We start from the raw sequence: 22,367 nt of genomic DNA, 5'->3' as shown, positions 1-22,367 counted from the left end.
CAGCAGAGACAGAGCTGTTTCCAGACAGCAGAGACAGAGCTGTTTCCAGACAGCTGAGACAGAGCTGTTTCCAGACAGCTGAGACAGAGCTGTTTCCAGACAGTAGAGACAGAGCTGTTTCCAGACAGCTGAGACAGAGCTGTTTCCAGACAGCTGAGACAGACCTGTTCCAGACAGCAGAGACAGAGCTGTTTCCAGACAGCAGAGACAGAGCTGTTCCAGACAGCAGAGATAGAGCTGTTTCCAGACAGCTGAGACAGAGCTGTTTCCAGACAGCTGAGACAGAGCTGTTTCCAGACAGCAGAGACAGAGCTGTTTCCAGACAGCAGAGACAGAGCTGTTTCCAGACAGCAGAGACAGAGCTGTTCCCAGACAGCAGAGACAGAGCTGTTTCCAGACAGCAGAGACAGAGCTGTTTCCAGACAGCTGAGACAGAGCTGTTTCCAGACAGTAGAGACGGAGCTGTTTCCAGACAGCAGAGACAGAAATGTTTCCAGACAGCAGAGACAGAGCTGTTCCAGACAGCTGAGACAGAGCTGTTTCCAGACAGCAGAGACAGAGCTGTTTCCAGACAGCTGAGACAGACCTGTTTCCAGACAGTAGAGACAGAGCTGTTTCCAGACAGCTGAGACAGAGCTGTTTCCAGACAGCTGAGACAGACCTGTTCCAGACAGCAGAGACAGAGCTGTTTCCAGACAGCAGAGACAGAGCTGTTCCAGACAGCAGAGATAGAGCTGTTTCCAGACAGCTGAGACAGAGCTGTTTCCAGACAGCTGAGACAGAGCTGTTTCCAGACAGCAGAGACAGAGCTGTTTCCAGACAGCAGAGACAGAGCTGTTTCCAGACAGCAGAGACAGAGCTGTTTCCAGACAGCAGAGACAGAGCTGTTTCCAGACAGCAGAGACAGAGCTGTTTCCAGACAGCAGAGACAGAGCTGTTTCCAGACAGCAGAGACAGAGCTGTTTCCAGACAGCAGAGACAGAGCTGTTTCCAGACAGCAGAGACAGAGCTGTTTCCAGACAGCAGAGACAGAGCTGTTTCCAGACAGCAGAGACAGAGCTGTTTCCAGACAGCTGAGACAGAGCTGTTTCCAGACAGCAGAGACAGAGCTGTTTCCAGACAGTAGAGACAGAGCTGTTTCCAGACAGCTGAGACAGAGCTGTTTCCAGACAGCTGAGACAGACCTGTTCCAGACAGCAGAGACAGAGCTGTTTCCAGACAGCAGAGACAGAGCTGTTCCAGACAGCAGAGATAGAGCTGTTTCCAGACAGCTGAGACAGAGCTGTTTCCAGACAGCTGAGACAGAGCTGTTTCCAGACAGCAGAGACAGAGCTGTTTCCAGACAGCAGAGACAGAGCTGTTTCCAGACAGCAGAGACAGAGCTGTTCCCAGACAGCAGAGACAGAGCTGTTTCCAGACAGCAGAGACAGAGCTGTTTCCAGACAGCTGAGACAGAGCTGTTTCCAGACAGTAGAGACGGAGCTGTTTCCAGACAGCAGAGACAGAAATGTTTCCAGACAGCAGAGACAGAGCTGTTCCAGACAGCTGAGACAGAGCTGTTTCCAGACAGCAGAGACAGAGCTGTTTCCAGACAGCTGAGACAGAGCTGTTTCCAGACAGCTGAGACAGAGCTGTTTCCAGACAGCAGAGACAGAGCTGTTTCCAGACAGCAGAGACAGAGCTGTTTCCAGACAGCAGAGACAGAGCTGTTTCCAGACAGCAGAGACAGAGCTGTTTCCAGACAGCAGAGACAGAGCTGTTTCCAGACAGCTGAGACAGAGCTGTTTCCAGACAGCAGAGACAGAGCTGTTTCCAGACAGCAGAGACAGAGCTGTTTCCAGACAGTAGAGACAGAGCTGTTTCCAGACAGCAGAGACAGAGCTGTTTCCAGACAGCAGAGACAGAGCTGTTTCCAGACAGCAGAGACAGAGCTGTTCCCAGACAGCAGAGACAGAGCTGTTTCCAGACAGCAGAGACAGAGCTGTTTCCAGACAGCTGAGACAGAGCTGTTTCCAGACAGTAGAGACGGAGCTGTTTCCAGACAGCAGAGACAGAAATGTTTCCAGACAGCAGAGACAGAGCTGTTCCAGACAGCTGAGACAGAGCTGTTTCCAGACAGCAGAGACAGAGCTGTTTCCAGACAGCTGAGACAGAGCTGTTTCCAGACAGTAGAGACAGAGCTGTTTCCAGACAGCTGAGACAGAGCTGTTTCCAGACAGCTGAGACAGACCTGTTCCAGACAGCAGAGACAGAGCTGTTTCCAGACAGCAGAGACAGAGCTGTTCCAGACAGCAGAGATAGAGCTGTTTCCAGACAGCTGAGACAGAGCTGTTTCCAGACAGCTGAGACAGAGCTGTTTCCAGACAGCAGAGACAGAGCTGTTTCCAGACAGCAGAGACAGAGCTGTTTCCAGACAGCAGAGACAGAGCTGTTTCCAGACAGCAGAGACAGAGCTGTTTCCAGACAGCAGAGACAGAGCTGTTTCCAGACAGCAGAGACAGAGCTGTTTCCAGACAGCAGAGACAGAGCTGTTTCCAGACAGCAGAGACAGAGCTGTTTCCAGACAGCAGAGACAGAGCTGTTTCCAGACAGCAGAGACAGAGCTGTTTCCAGACAGCTGAGACAGAGCTGTTTCCAGACAGCTGAGACAGAGCTGTTTCCAGACAGTAGAGACAGAGCTGTTTCCAGACAGCTGAGACAGAGCTGTTTCCAGACAGCTGAGACAGACCTGTTCCAGACAGCAGAGACAGAGCTGTTTCCAGACAGCAGAGACAGAGCTGTTTCCAGACAGCTGAGACAGAGCTGTTTCCAGACAGCAGAGACAGAGCTGTTTCCAGACAGTAGAGACAGAGCTGTTTCCAGACAGCTGAGACAGAGCTGTTTCCAGACAGCTGAGACAGACCTGTTCCAGACAGCAGAGACAGAGCTGTTTCCAGACAGCAGAGACAGAGCTGTTCCAGACAGCAGAGATAGAGCTGTTTCCAGACAGCTGAGACAGAGCTGTTTCCAGACAGCTGAGACAGAGCTGTTTCCAGACAGCAGAGACAGAGCTGTTTCCAGACAGCAGAGACAGAGCTGTTTCCAGACAGCAGAGACAGAGCTGTTCCCAGACAGCAGAGACAGAGCTGTTTCCAGACAGCAGAGACAGAGCTGTTTCCAGACAGCTGAGACAGAGCTGTTTCCAGACAGTAGAGACGGAGCTGTTTCCAGACAGCAGAGACAGAAATGTTTCCAGACAGCAGAGACAGAGCTGTTCCAGACAGCTGAGACAGAGCTGTTTCCAGACAGCAGAGACAGAGCTGTTTCCAGACAGCTGAGACAGAGCTGTTTCCAGACAGCTGAGACAGAGCTGTTTCCAGACAGCAGAGACAGAGCTGTTTCCAGACAGCAGAGACAGAGCTGTTTCCAGACAGCAGAGACAGAGCTGTTTCCAGACAGCAGAGACAGAGCTGTTTCCAGACAGCAGAGACAGAGCTGTTTCCAGACAGCTGAGACAGAGCTGTTTCCAGACAGCAGAGACAGAGCTGTTTCCAGACAGCAGAGACAGAGCTGTTTCCAGACAGTAGAGACAGAGCTGTTTCCAGACAGCAGAGACAGAGCTGTTTCCAGACAGCAGAGACAGAGCTGTTTCCAGACAGCAGAGACAGAGCTGTTTCCAGACAGCTGAGACAGAGCTGTTTCCAGACAGCTGAGACAGACCTGTTCCAGACAGCAGAGACAGAGCTGTTTCCAGACAGCAGAGACAGAGCTGTTCCAGACAGCAGAGATAGAGCTGTTTCCAGACAGCTGAGACAGAGCTGTTTCCAGACAGCAGAGACAGAGCTGTTTCCAGACAGCAGAGACAGAGCTGTTTCCAGACAGCAGAGACAGAGCTGTTTCCAGACAGCAGAGACAGAGCTGTTTCCAGACAGCAGAGACAGAGCTGTTTCCAGACAGTAGAGACAGAGCTGTTTCCAGACAGCTGAGACAGAGCTGTTTCCAGACAGCTGAGACAGACCTGTTCCAGACAGCAGAGACAGAGCTGTTTCCAGACAGCAGAGACAGAGCTGTTCCAGACAGCAGAGATAGAGCTGTTTCCAGACAGCTGAGACAGAGCTGTTTCCAGACAGCTGAGACAGAGCTGTTTCCAGACAGCAGAGACAGAGCTGTTTCCAGACAGCAGAGACAGAGCTGTTTCCAGACAGCAGAGACAGAGCTGTTTCCAGACAGCAGAGACAGAGCTGTTTCCAGACAGCAGAGACAGAGCTGTTTCCAGACAGCAGAGACAGAGCTGTTTCCAGACAGCTGAGACAGAGCTGTTTCCAGACAGCAGAGACAGAGCTGTTTCCAGACAGCAGAGACAGAGCTGTTTCCAGACAGCAGAGACAGAGCTGTTTCCAGACAGCAGAGACAGAGCTGTTTCCAGACAGCAGAGACAGAGCTGTTTCCAGACAGCAGAGACAGAGCTGTTTCCAGACAGCAGAGACAGAGCTGTTTCCAGACAGCAGAGACAGAGCTGTTTCCAGACAGCTGAGACAGAGCTGTTTCCAGACAGCTGAGACAGAGCTGTTTCCAGACAGTAGAGACAGAGCTGTTTCCAGACAGCTGAGACAGAGCTGTTTCCAGACAGCTGAGACAGACCTGTTCCAGACAGCAGAGACAGAGCTGTTTCCAGACAGCAGAGACAGAGCTGTTCCAGACAGCAGAGATAGAGCTGTTTCCAGACAGCTGAGACAGAGCTGTTTCCAGACAGCTGAGACAGAGCTGTTTCCAGACAGCAGAGACAGAGCTGTTTCCAGACAGCAGAGACAGAGCTGTTTCCAGACAGCAGAGACAGAGCTGTTCCCAGACAGCAGAGACAGAGCTGTTTCCAGACAGCAGAGACAGAGCTGTTTCCAGACAGCTGAGACAGAGCTGTTTCCAGACAGTAGAGACGGAGCTGTTTCCAGACAGCAGAGACAGAAATGTTTCCAGACAGCAGAGACAGAGCTGTTCCAGACAGCTGAGACAGAGCTGTTTCCAGACAGCAGAGACAGAGCTGTTTCCAGACAGCTGAGACAGAGCTGTTTCCAGACAGCTGAGACAGAGCTGTTTCCAGACAGCAGAGACAGAGCTGTTTCCAGACAGCAGAGACAGAGCTGTTTCCAGACAGCAGAGACAGAGCTGTTTCCAGACAGCAGAGACAGAGCTGTTTCCAGACAGTAGAGACAGAGCTGTTTCCAGACAGCTGAGACAGAGCTGTTTCCAGACAGCTGAGACAGACCTGTTCCAGACAGCAGAGACAGAGCTGTTTCCAGACAGCAGAGACAGAGCTGTTCCAGACAGCAGAGATAGAGCTGTTTCCAGACAGCTGAGACAGAGCTGTTTCCAGACAGCTGAGACAGAGCTGTTTCCAGACAGCAGAGACAGAGCTGTTTCCAGACAGCAGAGACAGAGCTGTTTCCAGACAGCAGAGACAGAGCTGTTTCCAGACAGCAGAGACAGAGCTGTTTCCAGACAGCAGAGACAGAGCTGTTTCCAGACAGCAGAGACAGAGCTGTTTCCAGACAGCAGAGACAGAGCTGTTTCCAGACAGCAGAGACAGAGCTGTTTCCAGACAGCAGAGACAGAGCTGTTTCCAGACAGCTGAGACAGAGCTGTTTCCAGACAGCTGAGACAGAGCTGTTTCCAGACAGTAGAGACAGAGCTGTTTCCAGACAGCTGAGACAGAGCTGTTTCCAGACAGCTGAGACAGACCTGTTCCAGACAGCAGAGACAGAGCTGTTTCCAGACAGCAGAGACAGAGCTGTTCCAGACAGCAGAGATAGAGCTGTTTCCAGACAGCTGAGACAGAGCTGTTTCCAGACAGCTGAGACAGAGCTGTTTCCAGACAGCAGAGACAGAGCTGTTTCCAGACAGCAGAGACAGAGCTGTTTCCAGACAGCAGAGACAGAGCTGTTCCCAGACAGCAGAGACAGAGCTGTTTCCAGACAGCAGAGACAGAGCTGTTTCCAGACAGCTGAGACAGAGCTGTTTCCAGACAGTAGAGACGGAGCTGTTTCCAGACAGCAGAGACAGAAATGTTTCCAGACAGCAGAGACAGAGCTGTTCCAGACAGCTGAGACAGAGCTGTTTCCAGACAGCAGAGACAGAGCTGTTTCCAGACAGCTGAGACAGAGCTGTTTCCAGACAGCTGAGACAGAGCTGTTTCCAGACAGCAGAGACAGAGCTGTTTCCAGACAGCAGAGACAGAGCTGTTTCCAGACAGCAGAGACAGAGCTGTTTCCAGACAGCAGAGACAGAGCTGTTTCCAGACAGCAGAGACAGAGCTGTTTCCAGACAGCTGAGACAGAGCTGTTTCCAGACAGCAGAGACAGAGCTGTTTCCAGACAGCAGAGACAGAGCTGTTTCCAGACAGTAGAGACAGAGCTGTTTCCAGACAGCTGAGACAGAGCTGTTTCCAGACAGCAGAGACAGAGCTGTTTCCAGACAGTAGAGACAGAGCTGTTTCCAGACAGCTGAGACAGAGCTGTTTCCAGACAGCAGAGACAGAGCTGTTTCCAGACAGCAGAGACGGAGCTGTTTCCAGACAGCAGAGACAGAGCTGTTTCCAGACAGTAGAGACAGAGCTGTTTCCAGACAGCTGAGACAGAGCTGTTTCCATGACAGCTGAGACAGAGCTGTTTCCAAAAAGCAGAGACAGAGCTGTTTCCATGACAGCAAGCAGTCAGCTAATCTTCATAAAATGTCTTTATTGTATGGCTCATCAGTCTCAGGTAGCATCAGGCTTGATTTGTCGTGCTGATCAAAGCTCTAATCTAATTAAATATAAAGCATATTTATATGGTTTATATGCTTTAGAATGACATTTATGGTTTTGGCGGGAAATACCGGTTTACTCTGGGAGAAAAGTGATTTATTCTCGGGATGGATTTTTTTTTTAAATACCTGGGAAAATATTCAACCCTAACACACACACACAAACCCATAGGTATAAACAAATATGTATGTGATTCTACACATGTCAATTTGACAGGATACATGACATAATCCTGTTATACATGACATAATGTGTTATTGACAGGGTTTAATACACTGGATCAATAGTGATTGGCGATACGATAACATGTGTAGTGATTAATGATGTTGTCTGTTCCAGAAATGTGTTCTGTACTGGCCAGAGAGGCGTGGTATCTACGGCAAGGTGGAGGTGCTCATTAACAACGTGACAGAGTGTGACAACTACACCTGCCGTACCCTCACCCTGAAGGTACTTTTCACTTAGTGATTAAACCCATTCTTCACATGACCATACTGGATCGCTGTGGGTTTCTATCCATTTACTATACACTTAATTAACTCTCCATTGAAAATCTACACTTTTTAAAGTTCATGTTTTGTTGACTCATAGCCAAATAATTGTTGACTCATCCTATAGGCCCTACTCGTATTTGTGACCAAAGCATAAATACACTTCAAAAACCCACCTCAAATGTTTATCTCAAACAGACCGTTTCCAAAATGCTTGCTATTTTCTCATAGAGGAGGATGAACTGACCAATCAGCGATCTACTTGCGTTAATATTTTTTATGACCGGTATACACCCCACCATTCTGTTGTTGGGGTACGACCACACCATTCTGTTGTTGGGGTACGACCACACCATTCTGTTGTTGGGGTACGACCCCACCATTCTGTTGTTGGGGTACAACCACACCATTCTGTTGTTGGGGTACGACCACACCATTCTGTTGTTGGGGTACGACCACACCATTCTGTTATTGGGGTACGACCACACCATTCTGTTGTTGGGGTACGACCACACCATTCTGTTGTTGGGGTACGACCACACCTTTCTGTTGTTGGGGTACGACCACACCATTCTGTTGTTGGGGTACGACCACACCATTCTGTTGTTGGGGTACGACCACACCATTCTGTTGTTGGGGTACGACCACACCTTTCTGTTGTTGGGGTACGACCACACCATTCTGTTGTTGGGGTACGACCATACCATTCTGTTGTTGGGGTACGACCACACCATTCTGTTGTTGGGGTACGACCACACCATTCTGTTGTTGGGGTACGACCACACCATTCTGTTGTTGGGGTACGACCACACCATTCTGTTGTTGGGGTACGACCACACCATTCTGTTGTTGGGGTACGACCACACCATTCTGTTGTTGGGGTACGACCACACCATTCTGTTGTTGGGGTACGACCACACCTTTCTGTTGTTGGGGTACGACCACACCATTCTGTTGTTGGGGTACGACCACACCATTCTGTTGTTGGGGTACGACCACACCATTCTGTTGTTGGGGTACGACCACACCATTCTGTTGTTGGGGTACGACCACACCATTCTGTTGTTGGGGGTACGACCACACCATTCTGTTGTTGGGGTACGACCACACCATTCTGTTGTTGGGGTACGACCACACCATTCTGTTGTTAGGGTACGCCCACACCATTCTGTTGTTGGGGTACGACCACACCATTCTGTTGTTGGGGTACGACCACACCATTCTGTTGTTGGGGTACGACCACACCATTCTGTTGTTGGGGTACGACCACACCATTCTGTTGTTGAGGTACGACCACACCATTCTGTTGTTGGGGTACGACCACACCATTCTGTTGTTGGGGTACGACCACACCATTCTGTTGTTAGGGTACGACCCACACCATTCTGTTGCTGGGGTACGACCACACCATTCTGTTGGGGTACGACCACCCCCCATTCTGTTGTTGGGGTACGACCACACCATTCTGTTGGGGTACGACCACACCATTCTGTTGTTGAGGTACGACCACACCATTCTGTTGTTGGGGTACGACCACACCCTTCTGTTGTTGGGGTACGACCACACCATTCTGTTGTTGGGGTACGACCACACCATTCTGTTGTTGGGGTACGACCACACCATTCTGTTGTTGGGGTACGACCACACCATTCTGTTGTTGGGGTACGACCACACCATTCTGTTGTTGAGGTACGACCACACCATTCTGTTGTTGGGGTACGACCACACCATTCTGTTGTTGGGGTACGACCACACCATTCTGTTGTTGGCATACGTCCACACCATTCCAAAACAGAAAAGCTGCTTTATAACATAATTGATAAAAAATGTTTAGTAGGAAAACTATTTCACTCACATTGTCATTGATTCTAGGTCATATTTCATATAAATCTATAAACACTGGACAGTTACTGTAAACTAGACTGAAACCACAATCTTGGTCTTACTCAAACTCTGTGTGTCTTTGTCTCTTTCACAGCAAGGGGCCCAGAGTCGTGTGGTGAAGCACTACTGGTACACATCATGGCCGGACCATAAGACCCCAGACAGCGCCCAGCCCCTGCTCCAGCTGATGAGAGACGTGGAGGAGGACAGGACGGGCTCCCCGTCCCAGGGACCCGTCATCGTACACTGCAGCGCGGGGATTGGCCGAACGGGCTGCTTCATCGCCACGACGATAGGCTGTCGTCAGTTGGAGATGGAGGGAGTGGTGGATGTGCTGGGGATTGTGTGTCAGCTCAGAGCGGACAGGTGAGTTACCTACACCTGGTGTATTAGACCGTATGTAGAATAGGTCCAATGTAGTACAATACGTTTACAGCAGACAGGTGAGTTACCTACACCTGGTGTATTAGACCGTATGTGGAATAGGTCCAATGTAGTATAATACGTTTACAGCAGACAGGTGAGTTACCTACACCTGGTGTATTAGACCGTATGTGGAATAGGTCCAATGTAGTATAATACGTTTACAGCAGACAGGTGAGTTACCTACACCTGGTGTATTAGACCGTATGTGGAATAGGTCCAATGTAGTATAATACGTTTACAGCAGACAGGTGAGTTACCTACACCTGGTGTATTAGACAGTATGTGGAATAGCTCCAAGGTAGTACAATACGTTTACAGCAGACAGGTGAGTTAACTACACCTGGTGTATTAGACCGTATGTGGAATAGGTCCAATGTAGTATAATACGTTTACAGCAGACAGGTGAGTTACCTACACCTGGTGTATTAGACCGTATGTGGAATAGTTCCAAGGTAGTACAATACGTTTACAGCAGACAGGTGAGTTACCTACACCTGGTGTATTAGACAGTATGTGGAATAGGTCCAAGGTAGTACAATACATTTACAGCAGACAGGTGAGTTACCTACACCTGGTGTATTAGACAGTATGTGGAATAGGTCCAATGTAGTACAATACGTTTCCAGCAGACAGGTGAGTTACCTACACCTGGTGTATTAGACAGTATGTGGAATAGGTCCAATGTAGTACAATACAATTCCAGCAGACAGGTGAGTTACCTACACCTGGTGTATTAGACCGTATGTGGAATAGGTCCAAGGTAGTACAATACGTTTACAACAGACAGGTGAGTTACCTACACCTGGTGTATTAGACAGTATGTGGAATAGGTCCAATGTAGTATAATACGTTTACAGCAGACAGGTGAGTTACCTACACCTGGTGTATTAGACCGTATGTGGAATAGGTCCAATGTAGTACAATACGTTTACAGCAGACAGGTGAGTTACCTACACCTGGTGTATTAGACCGTATGTGGAATAGGTCCAATGTAGTATAATACGTTTACAGCAGACAGGTGAGTTACCTACACCTGGTGTATTAGACCGTATGTGGAATAGTTCCAATGTAGTACAATACGTTTACAGCAGACAGGTGAGTTACCTACACCTGGTGTATTAGACCGTATGTGGAATAGGTCCAAGGTAGTACAATACGTTTACAGCAGACAGGTGAGTTACCTACACCTGGTGTATTAGACAGTATGTGGAATAGGTCCAATGTAGTAGAATACGTTTACAGCAGACAGGTGAGTTACCTACACCTGGTGTATTAGACCGTATGTGGAATAGTTCCAAGGTAGTACAATACGTTTACAGCAGACAGGTGAGTTACCTACACCTGGTGTATTAGACAGTATGTGGAATAGGTCCAATGTAGTACAATACGTTTACAGCAGACAGGTGAGTTACCTACACCTGGTGTATTAGACCGTATGTGGAATAGGTCCAATGTAGTATAATACGTTTACAGCAGACAGGTGAGTTACCTACACCTGGTGTATTAGACAGTATGTGGAATAGGTCCAATGTAGTACAATACGTTTACAGCAGACAGGTGAGTTACCTACACCTGGTGTATTAGACCGTATGTGGAATAGGTCCAATGTAGTATAATACGTTTACAGCAGACAGGTGAGTTACCTACACCTGGTGTATTAGACCGTATGTGGAATAGGTCCAATGTAGTACAATACGTTTACAGCAGACAGGTGAGTTACCTACACCTGGTGTATTAGACAGTATGTGGAATAGGTCCAAGGTAGTACAATACGTTTACAGCAGACAGGTGAGTTACCTACACCTGGTGTATTAGACAGTATGTGGAATAGGTCCAAGGTAGTACAATACGTTTACAGCAGACAGGTGAGTTACCTACACCTGGTGTATTAGACCGTATGTGGAATAGGTCCAATGTAGTACAATACGTTTACAGCAGACAGGTGAGTTACCTACACCTGGTGTATTAGACAGTATGTGGAATAGGTCCAAGGTAGTACAATACGTTTACAGCAGACAGGTGAGTTACCTACACCTGGTGTATTAGACAGTATGTGGAATAGGTCCAATGTAGTACAATACATTTACAGCAGACAGGTGAGTTACCTACACCTGGTGTATTAGACCGTATGTGGAATAGGTCCAATGTAGTACAATACATTTACAGCAGACAGGTGAGTTACCTACACCTGGTGTATTAGACAGTATGTGGAATAGGTCCAATGTAGTACAATACGTTTACAGCAGACAGGTGAGTTACCTACACCTGGTGTATTAGACCGTATGTGGAATAGGTCCAATGTAGTATAATACGTTTACAGCAGACAGGTGAGTTACCTACACCTGGTGTATTAGACCGTATGTGGAATAGGTCCAATGTAGTACAATACGTTTACAGCAGACAGGTGAGTTACCTACACCTGGTGTATTAGACAGTATGTGGAATAGGTCCAAGGTAGTACAATACGTTTACAGCAGACAGGTGAGTTACCTACACCTGGTGTATTAGACAGTATGTGGAATAGGTCCAAGGTAGTACAATACGTTTACAGCAGACAGGTGAGTTACCTACACCTGGTGTATTAGACCGTATGTGGAATAGGTCCAATGTAGTACAATACGTTTACAGCAGACAGGTGAGTTACCTACACCTGGTGTATTAGACAGTATGTGGAATAGGTCCAAGGTAGTACAATACGTTTACAGCAGACAGGTGAGTTACCTACACCTGGTGTATTAGACAGTATGTGGAATAGGTCCAATGTAGTACAATACATTTACAGCAGACAGGTGAGTTACCTACACCTGGTGTATTAGACCGTATGTGGAATAGGTCCAATGTAGTACAATACATTTACAGCAGACAGGTGAGTTACCTACACCTGGTGTATTAGACAGTATGTGGAATAGGTCCAATGTAGTACAATACGTTTACAGCAGACAGGTGAGTTACCTGGTGATGATAAAGCCATGGCCTCTTTCCTGCTTGTATGCTACTGTGTTTGTGTTGCTCTAATGACCATCAGTGATTACAGACAGACAGACAGACAGACAGACAGACAGACAGACAGACAGACAGACAGGATGGATGGATGGATCAAATCAAATGTTATTGGTCACATACACATGGTTAGCAGATGTGTGGACCTGTTGGGGCGGTATGCAAACTGAAGTGGGTCTAGGGTGGCCGGGAAAGTGGAGGTGATATGATCCTTGACTAGACACATGATGACAGAAGTGAGTGCTATGGTGCGATGGTCATTTAGTTCAGTTATCTTTGGCGTCTTTGGTACAGGAACAATGGTGAAAATCTTGAAGCATTTGGGGACAGCAGACTGGGATAAGGAGCGATTGAATATGACCGTAAACACACTAGCCAGCTGGTCTGCGCATGCTCTGAGGCTAGGGATGCCGTCTGGGCCAGCAGCCCTGCGAGGGTTAACACGTTTAAATGTCTTACTCATGTCGGCCACGGAGAAGGAGAGTGGGGGGCCCACAGTCCTTGGTAGCGGGCCTCGTCGGTGGTACTGTATTATCCTCTAAGCGGGCAAAGAAGGTGTTTAGTTTGTCTGGAAGCAAGACGTCGTTGTCCGTGACGGATGTGGCTGGGTTAGGACAGACAGACAGACAGACAGACAGACAGACAGACAGACAGACAGACAGGATGGATGTGGCTGGGTGAGGACAGTCAGACAGACAGTCAGGATGGATGTGGCTGGGTGAGGACAGTCAGACAGACAGTCAGGATGGATGTAGGTGGTTGAGGACAGACAGACAGTGAGGATGGATGTTAGGAGGGATGTAGGTGGGTGAGGACAGACAGACAGTCAGGATGGATGTTAGGAGGGATGTAGGTGGGTGAGGACAGTCAGACAGACAGACAGGATGGATGTTAGGAGGGATGTAGGTGGGTGAGGACATTCAGACAGTCAGGATGGATGTTAGGAGGGATGTAGGTGGGTGAGGACAGTCAGACAGTCAGGATGGATGTTAGGAGGGATGTAGGTGGGTGAGGACAGTCAGACAGACAGACAGGATGGATGTTAGGAGGGATGTAGGTGGGTGAGGACAGACAGACAGTCAGGATGGATGTTAGGAGGGATGTAGGTGGGTGAGGACAGACAGACAGTCAGGATGGATGTTAGGAGGGATGTAGGTGGGTGAGGACAGACAGACAGACAGTCAGGATGGATGTTAGGAGGGATGTAGGTGGGTGAGGACAGACAGACAGACAGTCAGGATGGATATTAGGAGGGATGTGGCTGGGTTAGGACAGTCAGACAGACAGTCAGGATGTAGGTGGGTGTGACATAAATCATGCTAAGAAACTTGTACATGAGAAACTGTGTTTTTCTTACAAGAGACAAGAGAGGGACAGAACGTGATATTATGTTCCTATCTCTTTCAAACACACACACACACACACACACACACACACACACACACACACACACACACACACACACACACACACACACACACACACACACACACACACACACACACACACACTCATCCCCTGAGCCTGAACAGGGTTTAAGCTGAAATATCTCCCGCAGCCTGTCTGTCCCAGGATAAAGCAATCATCCATTAGGATGAAGCAGTAGCCTGCAGCTCAACAGGGTATCAATGACTCCATAATGTTGCCTTGGTTGAGCTTTAGTTAATCAATGAACAGAATGTACTGACGCAAACTGCCACTGTATCGTTTAGATGAGCGACGAAGAGTTTAAAATGACCTTTTACCGTGACTAATTACCACAGGATTAAATGAGCTGGAGAGAATCCTAAATGGTTCTTGTATTATGACACAGAACAATGGTAATGAATGTTCCAAATGTTCCGCAGCACTAAAACTAGAGGGAGGTTTTTCAGTCACAGTAGGAGGTGGATTCATTATTTTTCAGACAGCAGGATGGCCGCAATTGATGGAAGGTTTAGTTTATTATAATTCTTTTTCCACTCCTTGTTTTTCATGGCATGTTACTAACATGCTAACACTGTTTACTGGCCCGTTCTGTTATTTTTGCCGTGATTCTAATGGCTGCCTTGTCTCTGTGTGTCTTTTCAGAGGAGGCCTGATCCAGACAGGGGAGCAGTACGAGTTTGTCCACCACGCTTTGAGCCTCTTCGAGACCGGCCTCTCCGCCGACACCGGCCAATGAACAGAGGCCAGGAAGTTTCTGCTAGACATGCCAGATTTTTCCAGGAAGTGGAATTTAATTCCCCCTAGCGGGAAGGACCTATCTTACCTGGTGACTGTGAGGTCATGTGACTAATGTGGAAGTGGATATTTGGGTGACGATTGGATGGTAGATGTCCTTGTGGGCTTAGTCTTTGTGGACATGTATGGACAGCCTGGACTGCTATTGGCTGATTGATTGAGTCTCCTTACAGAGAGAGAGAGATGGAGGTATGGACAGCCTGGACTGCCATTGGCTGATTGATTGAGTCTCCTTACAGAGAGAGAGAGATGGAGGTATGGACAGGTGATTTTGTCTCTGAATGTAATGTATCCTTTCTTCTCTTCCTCCTTTTCCTCCTCTTCTTCTTCTTCTTCTTCTACTACTTCCTGTCATTCGTGAGCAGCTCTGCTTCTGAAAACGTTGTTGTGAGCAACCTGCCTCTGTCCAATCAAACTCTCTGATACTGCAGCTCTGTCCAATCAAACTCTCTGATACTGCAGCTCTGTCCAATCAAACTCTCTGATACTGCAGCTCTGTCCAATCAGATTGCCTGATATTGATTCTGTAGTATATCTCCACTCTGACCTCTTACTACTATGTGCTACAGTAGATGGGTAGGTAGTCTGTGGTCCTTGAATCGTCCACGGTGTTTCTATTAAAAAGCAAAAGGTACGTTGTCGAAATTAATAGCACTTGTCTTTGTGACTTTACTAGGATATTTTTGAATTATGATTTATTTAATTTTTTAAACTATGTGCTGTTACACAAAGGGTATTATTCTAAAGACTGTTATATTCCATTGGAGGTTGGCCTTTTCTCTCAGTAACACACTAGAAGCTGCCCCTCTGCCATATAGTATACCTCTGAGAGCATGTTGATCATCCATTGAAACATCAGTGTATGAAAGGTGAGGGAACGATTGGGCCTGTCTGCACGGTACTACACATCAAAAGGTCTTTACGCTATGGGGATGGCTGTTATACACACTGAATTGGAAGCAAAGAACAACAACAAAAAGCCAGCCGACACGCGGCCCTTCAGGAATTGAGTTTGGCAGCCCCCTGCTATAGGCCGTCCTATAGATCTACCTTATTCACAGAGAACTGTCATGGCCGCCGTGTGATCCAATGTTGTTCCATACCAAAGCTCGCTATTATGAGTTACCGTGTGATCTACCCTGGCTCTGAAATGGCATGACATTTCATCAGTAAATCAATCTTACGACCAAAACATTTTTTTTTTTTTCAGACAATCATTTATTTTCCATTTCTTGGCTTTCAAATCCATCCTTAGATATATTGTGTTGACAATTAAAGGCCCAGTGCAGTCAAAAACATGATTCCCCCCCCCCCCCCTGTGTTTTATATATATTCACATACTATGATGTTGGCAGTTAATTGAAATTGAGATGAAAACGGCTGTGTTGGGCCTTTAAGCATCACAGAAAATTATACGACTACTTTCTTTACCAAAGTGTAAACGTTTGCGTTTAAATGACAATGGTGCACTCATGTTATGTTTAATTGTTGATCATATAGATTAAATTACAGTAATAATAATGCTTTTAGTTTTATACAATATTAAGATCATGTTTTGATGTGTAACATTAAACTCATGATCATCTTTTAGACATGACGTTTTCTCTGTATGACTGAATGGTATACAGTGGGGCAAAAAAAGTATTTAGTCAGCCACCAATTGTGCAAGTTCTCCCACTTAAAAAGATGAGAGAGGCCTGTAATTTTCATCATAGGTACACTTCAACTATGACAGACAAAATGAGAAAAACAAATCCAGAAAATCACATTGTAGCATTTTTTATGAATTTATTTGCAAATTATGGTGGAAAATAAGTATTTGGTCAATAACAAAAGTTTATCTCAATACTTTGTTATATACCCTTTGTTGGCAATGACAGAGGTCAAACGTTTTCTGTAAGTCTTCACAAGGTTTTCACACACTGTGGGAGAACTTGCACAATTGGTGGCTGACTAAATACTTTTTTGCCCCACTGTAGATTCCCAGACACTTTATCTCTGAAACAAAACAGTTATTACAAAGATAACGTCAATCAGACACTTATCATTTTTTTGTCCGGATTATCTGACCCTGATTTCAAACTCTGATATACTGTAGCTTCTGAATGCCAAATACATACAGTTGAAGTCAGAAGTTTACATACACCTTAGCCAAATACATTTAAACTCAGTTTTTCACAATTCCTGACATTTAATCCTAGTAAAAATTCCCTGTCTTAGGTCAGTTAGGATCACCACTTTATTTTAAGAATGTGAAATGTCAGAATAATAGTAGAGAGAATGCTTAATTTCAGTTTTTATTTCTTTCATAACATTCCCAGTGGGTCAGAGGTTTACATACACTGAATTAATATTTGGTAGCATTGCCTTTAAATTGTTTAACTTGGGTCAAACGTTTTGGGTAGCCTTCCACAAGCTTCCCACAATAAGTTGGGTGAATTTTGGCCCATTCCTCCTGACAGAGCTGGTGTAACTGAGTCAGGTTTGTAGGCCTCCTTGCTCGCACATGCTTTTCAGAATCTGCCCACAGATTTTCTATAGGATTGAGGTCAGGGCTTTGTGCTAGCCACTCCAATACCTTGACTGTGTTGTCCTTAAGCCATTTTTCCACAACTTAGGAAGTATGCTTGGGGTCATTTTCCATTTGCAAGACCCATTTGCGACCAAGCTTTAATTTCCTGACTGATGTCTTGAGATGTTGCTTCAATATGTCCACATCATTTTCCTCCCTCATGATGCCATCTATTTTGTGAAGTGCACCAGTCCCTCCTGCAGCAAAGCACCCCCACAACATGATGCTGCCACCCCCGTGCTTCATGGTTGGGATGGTGTTCTTCGGCTTGCAAGCCTCCCCCTCTTTCCTCCAAACACAACGATGGTCATTATGGCCAAACAGTTCTATTTTTGTTTCATCAGACCAGAGGACATTTCTCCAAAAGGTACGATCTTTGTCCCCATGTGCAGCTGCAAACCGTAGTCTGGCTTTTTTATGGCGGTTTTGGAGCAGTGGCTTCTTCCTTGCTGAGCGGCCTTTCAGGTTACGTTGATATAGGACTCGTTTTACTGTGGATATAGATACTTTTGTACCTGTTTCCTCCAGCATCTTCACAAGGTCCCTTGCCGTTGTTCTGGGATTCATTTGCACTTTTCACACCAAAGTACATTCATCTCTAGGAGACAGAACGCGTCTCCTTCCTGAGCGGTATGACGGCTGCGTGGCCCAATGGTGTTTATAGTTGCGTACTATTGTTTGTACAGATGAACGTGGTAACTTCAGGCGTTTGGAAATTGCTCCCAAGGATGAACCAGACTTGTGGAGGTCTACAATTTTTTTTCTAAGGTCTTGGCTGATTTCTTTAGATTTTTGCATGATGTCAAGCAAAGAGGCACTGAGTTTGAAGGTAGGCCTTGAAATACATCCACAGGTACACCTCCAATTGACTCAAATTATGTCAATTAGCCTATCAGAAGCTTCTAAAGCCATGGCATCATTTTCTGGAATTTTCCAAGCTGTTCAAAGGCACAGTTAACTTCGTGTATGTAAACTTCTGACTCACTGGAATTGTGATACAGTGAATTATAAATGAAATAACCTGTCTGTAAACAATTGTTGGAAAAATGACGTGTGTCATCCACAAAGTAGATGCCCAAACCGACTTGCCAAAACCACAGTTTGTTAACAAGAAATTTGTGGAGTGGTTGAAAAACGAGTTTTAATGACTCCAACAACCTAAGTGTATGTAAACTTCTGACTTCAACTGTAGATTGGACATGATTCCCTTCAAACTTTTCTGGTAATTCCTGAAAATCTAAAGTGAGTTGCACAATTACTAGCTTGGAATCCATCCTGAATAGCGCTCCATTTCACAATGGTTTCACTAGTAAAGCAGAGTTGTATTCAGGGTGGACTCTAGACAAAACAAATACCCCTCCCTGCTCCTTCCTCTTCTAACAAGACATCCATGAGGTCATTTCCTAAACTACGCTAGGGTTTCTAACTCAACAAGACGATTCCCACAAACAGCCAAAGTTATTCTCATCAAAGCTGCTTGCCCATACAGATCATGCTTTAGAATAGTTTAGTAGCCTGGAACCTCAAACTGAATATTTCACTATTTCACTGAAACAGTAGAGAAGCAGAGTAATATTTGTGTTCCAGTCTCGGGTTTTAGTGATCAATAGCCGGGTGGTCTATAATCTACATTCTGCTTCTCTTCAAGTACATTATATTCATGGGCTGCATGTTTGGTCACAATGTTGTTTTTTTACTAAATGCATCGTCATTGAGCGCTGATGAAGATTTAATCAAAAGCGCATTACAGTGGATTTGAAATGCAATGACATTCAAAATGAGGCAAATAATTTGTAGGAAAACGTTGAATGTCACCAGATTGACTTTCACTAGCTCGCTAAAAGTGAGGAGAGGCCACCGGATTTTAGCTAGCTAACGTTAGCATTGCTAGCTATTTTCGACGAACTTTACTAGCTAATGACAACATTGCCATGTCTAAAGTAAATTTTGAAGACATGATAACGCCGGCATTAAGTTGTGTCCTACTAAATATTTGACTACTTTCGCAATATCATCGTATTTCCATACACTGTAGTGTAATTTTGACTAAACAGTAGTTAGCCTCCGCCCAGAATGCCTCCGGTAGAGGGAGGCTTGACAACGTTCATAACAATGGCATGACACGACCGAGTGACGGAGGTGCAAACCATGAATATGCATGATGGAGGAATATATATACACTACATCTGAAAGTGCTATTAAAGATATTGTGATCAGGCATATCTATAAGGACCATTTAACATAATGTGATCAGGCATATCTATAAGGACCATTAAACATATTGTGATCAGGCATATCTATAAGGACCATTAAACATAATGTGATCAGGCATATCTATAAGGACCATTTAACATAATGTGATCAGGCATATCTATAAGGACCATTAAACATATTGTGATCAGGCATATCTATAAGGACCATTAAACATATTGTGATCAGGCATATCTATAAGGACCATTAAACATATTGTGATCAGGCATATCTATAAGGACCATTACACATAATGTGATCAGGCATATCTATAAGGACCATTAAACATATTGTGATCAGGCATATCTATAAGGACCATTAAACATAATGTGATCAGGCATATCTATAAGGACCATTACACATAATGTGATCAGGCATATCTATAAGGACCATTAAACATATTGTGATCAGGCATATCTATAAGGACCATTAAACATAATGTGATCAGGCATATCTATAAGGACCATTACACATAATGTGATCAGGCATATCTATAAGGACCATTAAACATAATGTGATCAGGCATATCTATAAGGACCATATAAGAATCTATCTTGCTGCTGAAAATGTGCAAGTGTTCAACCAAGGAGTATGCAGATTGTTGTTTGTTGTGTGACGATGAATTGAGAAACATTTCACTTTTTGTATGTACTTATGGATGATTTTTGTATTGTTATTCGTGATTAAAAAAAAAAAGGTTTTGAATACATAAAATGTTAACCGTCCGTGCATATTGTTTACTGTTAGTAGAGTTGTATCTATCCACTATGTGGGCTTAATGGCCATATTAGCCAGGAGGACAAAGGTTCTGCGTTCCAAATGGGACCCTAGAGTCTTTAAAGTGCACTACATTTGACCAGGCCCATAGAGCTCTGATCACAAGTAGTGAACTATCTAGAGAAGAGGGTTTAGGATGCAAGCCTATGAGTTCTTCCCTTATGTACTACTAATGGACTTGAATGTTGTGATTAGTTCTCTCTTTGTCCGACATAATAACCACAGTAGTAACTATTTATATATCTGATATAAGCTGTACATATTGTATGTATGCTTTAATGAAATGTACATGTTTGGAGGGCAACACAAGGAGAGGTGCAGGCCTCAAACAGCTGTTTGTGTTGTTCCTACTACTGAGGGGAAAAGTTTTTTTTATCTTCTACTGTACGACTGGACATCTGTTCACTAAATACTAGTTGGTGCGGAGGAAATACGTTGCCATTAATCTGTAATCCAACTCTTGTAGTGTTTATTCAAAAAAAAAGCGTGTGTAACAACAGACCAAAAGTAAAAATCTAAAACTTAGCTAAAACTAAAACAGTGTGTTGAGTAATTGTTTTGGTGGTTTACTGAGGGTTTAGTACTGAAGCCATACTATGACCTTGAGACAGCTCTGAAGTGTTCTGTTGACTATATTACTGTACATGCAATATTCCTGGATGTTACTCTAGTACCCTGTGTTGTGCAGAGTTATACTACGTTGAGAGTACTACGTTGAGAGTTGTACTACCTTGAGAGTACTACATTGAAAGTTGTACTAGCTTGAGAGTACTACGTTGAGAGTTGTACTACGTTGAGAGTTGTACTACCTTGAGTGTACTACATTGAGAGTTGTACTACCTTGAGAGTACTACATTGAAAGTTGTACTAGCTTGAGAGTACTACGTTGAGAGTTGTACTACGTTGAGAGTTGTACTACCTTGAGTGTACTACATTGAGAGTTGTACTAGCTTGAGAGTACTACGTTGAGAGTTGTACTACCTTGAGTGTACTACATTGAGAGTTGTACTACCTTGAGAGTACTACATTGAGCGTTGTACTACCTTGAGAGTACTACGTTGAGAGTTGTACTACGTTGAGAGTTGTACTACCTTGAGAGTACTACGTTGAGAGTTGTACTACCTTGAGTGTACTACATTGAGAGTTGTACTACCTTGAGAGTTTTACTACCTTGAGAGTTGTACTACATTGAGAGTACAACGTTGAGAGTTGTACTACCTTGAGAGTACTACGTTGAGAGTTGTACTACCTCAAGAGTACTACGTTGAGAGTTGTACTACCTCAAGAGTACTACGTTGAGAGTTGTACTACCTTGGCTAGACAGTTAGCGGCTTGAAGATGCCACTAAACTGCCCTGTACCTAAACAGAAAATGATATTGTACCCAATGAAACTGCTGATACTGTACCTCCTGTAAGACCTTACTGCCAATAAAGAGAAACTGTTTCGAACTATCACACACTGATCTGGTTTTAATTTCACCCTTGTCTCTCTTCAGCATTTAAACAATGGTAATGTTGTAAAGTGAAATGTGTTCAAGTGAAATGTTGAAACACAGTCAGAAGACACAGGCTCTGAAACAGATGCATAAAGTATTTCAGGGCTCCAGACTGCACTGTAGGTCTGTGAAAATGTCAACGGAAACTGTATTTGTTGAGGTTTGATGTTATTGTCATACCCAACAGACTATGCTCATTTGCCGGAAATTGAAAACGAACTAGAATAGAAAATGCATTTCGAGCTCTGAGGAGAGAGAGAGAGAGAGAGAGAGAGAGAGAGAGAGAGAGAGAGAGAGAGAGAGAGAGAGAGAGAGAGAGAGAGAGAGAGAGAGAGAGAGAGAGAGAGAGAGAGAGAGAGAGAGAGAGAGAGAGAGAGAGAGAGAGAGAGAGAGAGAGAGAGAGAGAGAGAGAGAGAGAGAGAGAGAGAGAGAGAGAGAGAGAGAGAGAGAACATACATACAGGAAGGAA

At 45.3% G+C, this 22,367-nt stretch overlaps 1 protein-coding gene across 5 annotated transcripts in view; it reads left to right on the top strand.

Annotated features, from left to right (window-relative positions):
- Nucleotides 1-21,857, top strand: part of LOC129838708 (receptor-type tyrosine-protein phosphatase R-like) — a 119,252-nt gene extending 97,395 nt beyond the window's left edge. For 4 of the 5 annotated variants that reach the window (XM_055905849.1, XM_055905846.1, XM_055905848.1 and 1 more), the window contains 3 exons: nucleotides 7,118-7,228; nucleotides 9,248-9,519; nucleotides 14,650-21,857. In XM_055905849.1, coding sequence (XP_055761824.1) covers nucleotides 7,118-7,228; nucleotides 9,248-9,519; nucleotides 14,650-14,743 — 477 coding nt within the window. In that variant the 3' untranslated portion in view covers nucleotides 14,744-21,857. The remainder of the gene's footprint in view (nucleotides 1-7,117; nucleotides 7,229-9,247; nucleotides 9,520-14,649) is intronic. The other variant, XR_008756890.1, reaches the window with a different exon arrangement.
- Nucleotides 21,858-22,367: the final 510 nt, after the last annotated feature.

The sequence above is a fragment of the Salvelinus fontinalis genome, chromosome 39 (genome assembly GCF_029448725.1).
Source record: "Salvelinus fontinalis isolate EN_2023a chromosome 39, ASM2944872v1, whole genome shotgun sequence".
Lineage (NCBI taxonomy): Eukaryota > Metazoa > Chordata > Actinopteri > Salmoniformes > Salmonidae > Salvelinus > Salvelinus fontinalis.
This window is presented reverse-complemented; position numbering and strand designations above follow the sequence as displayed.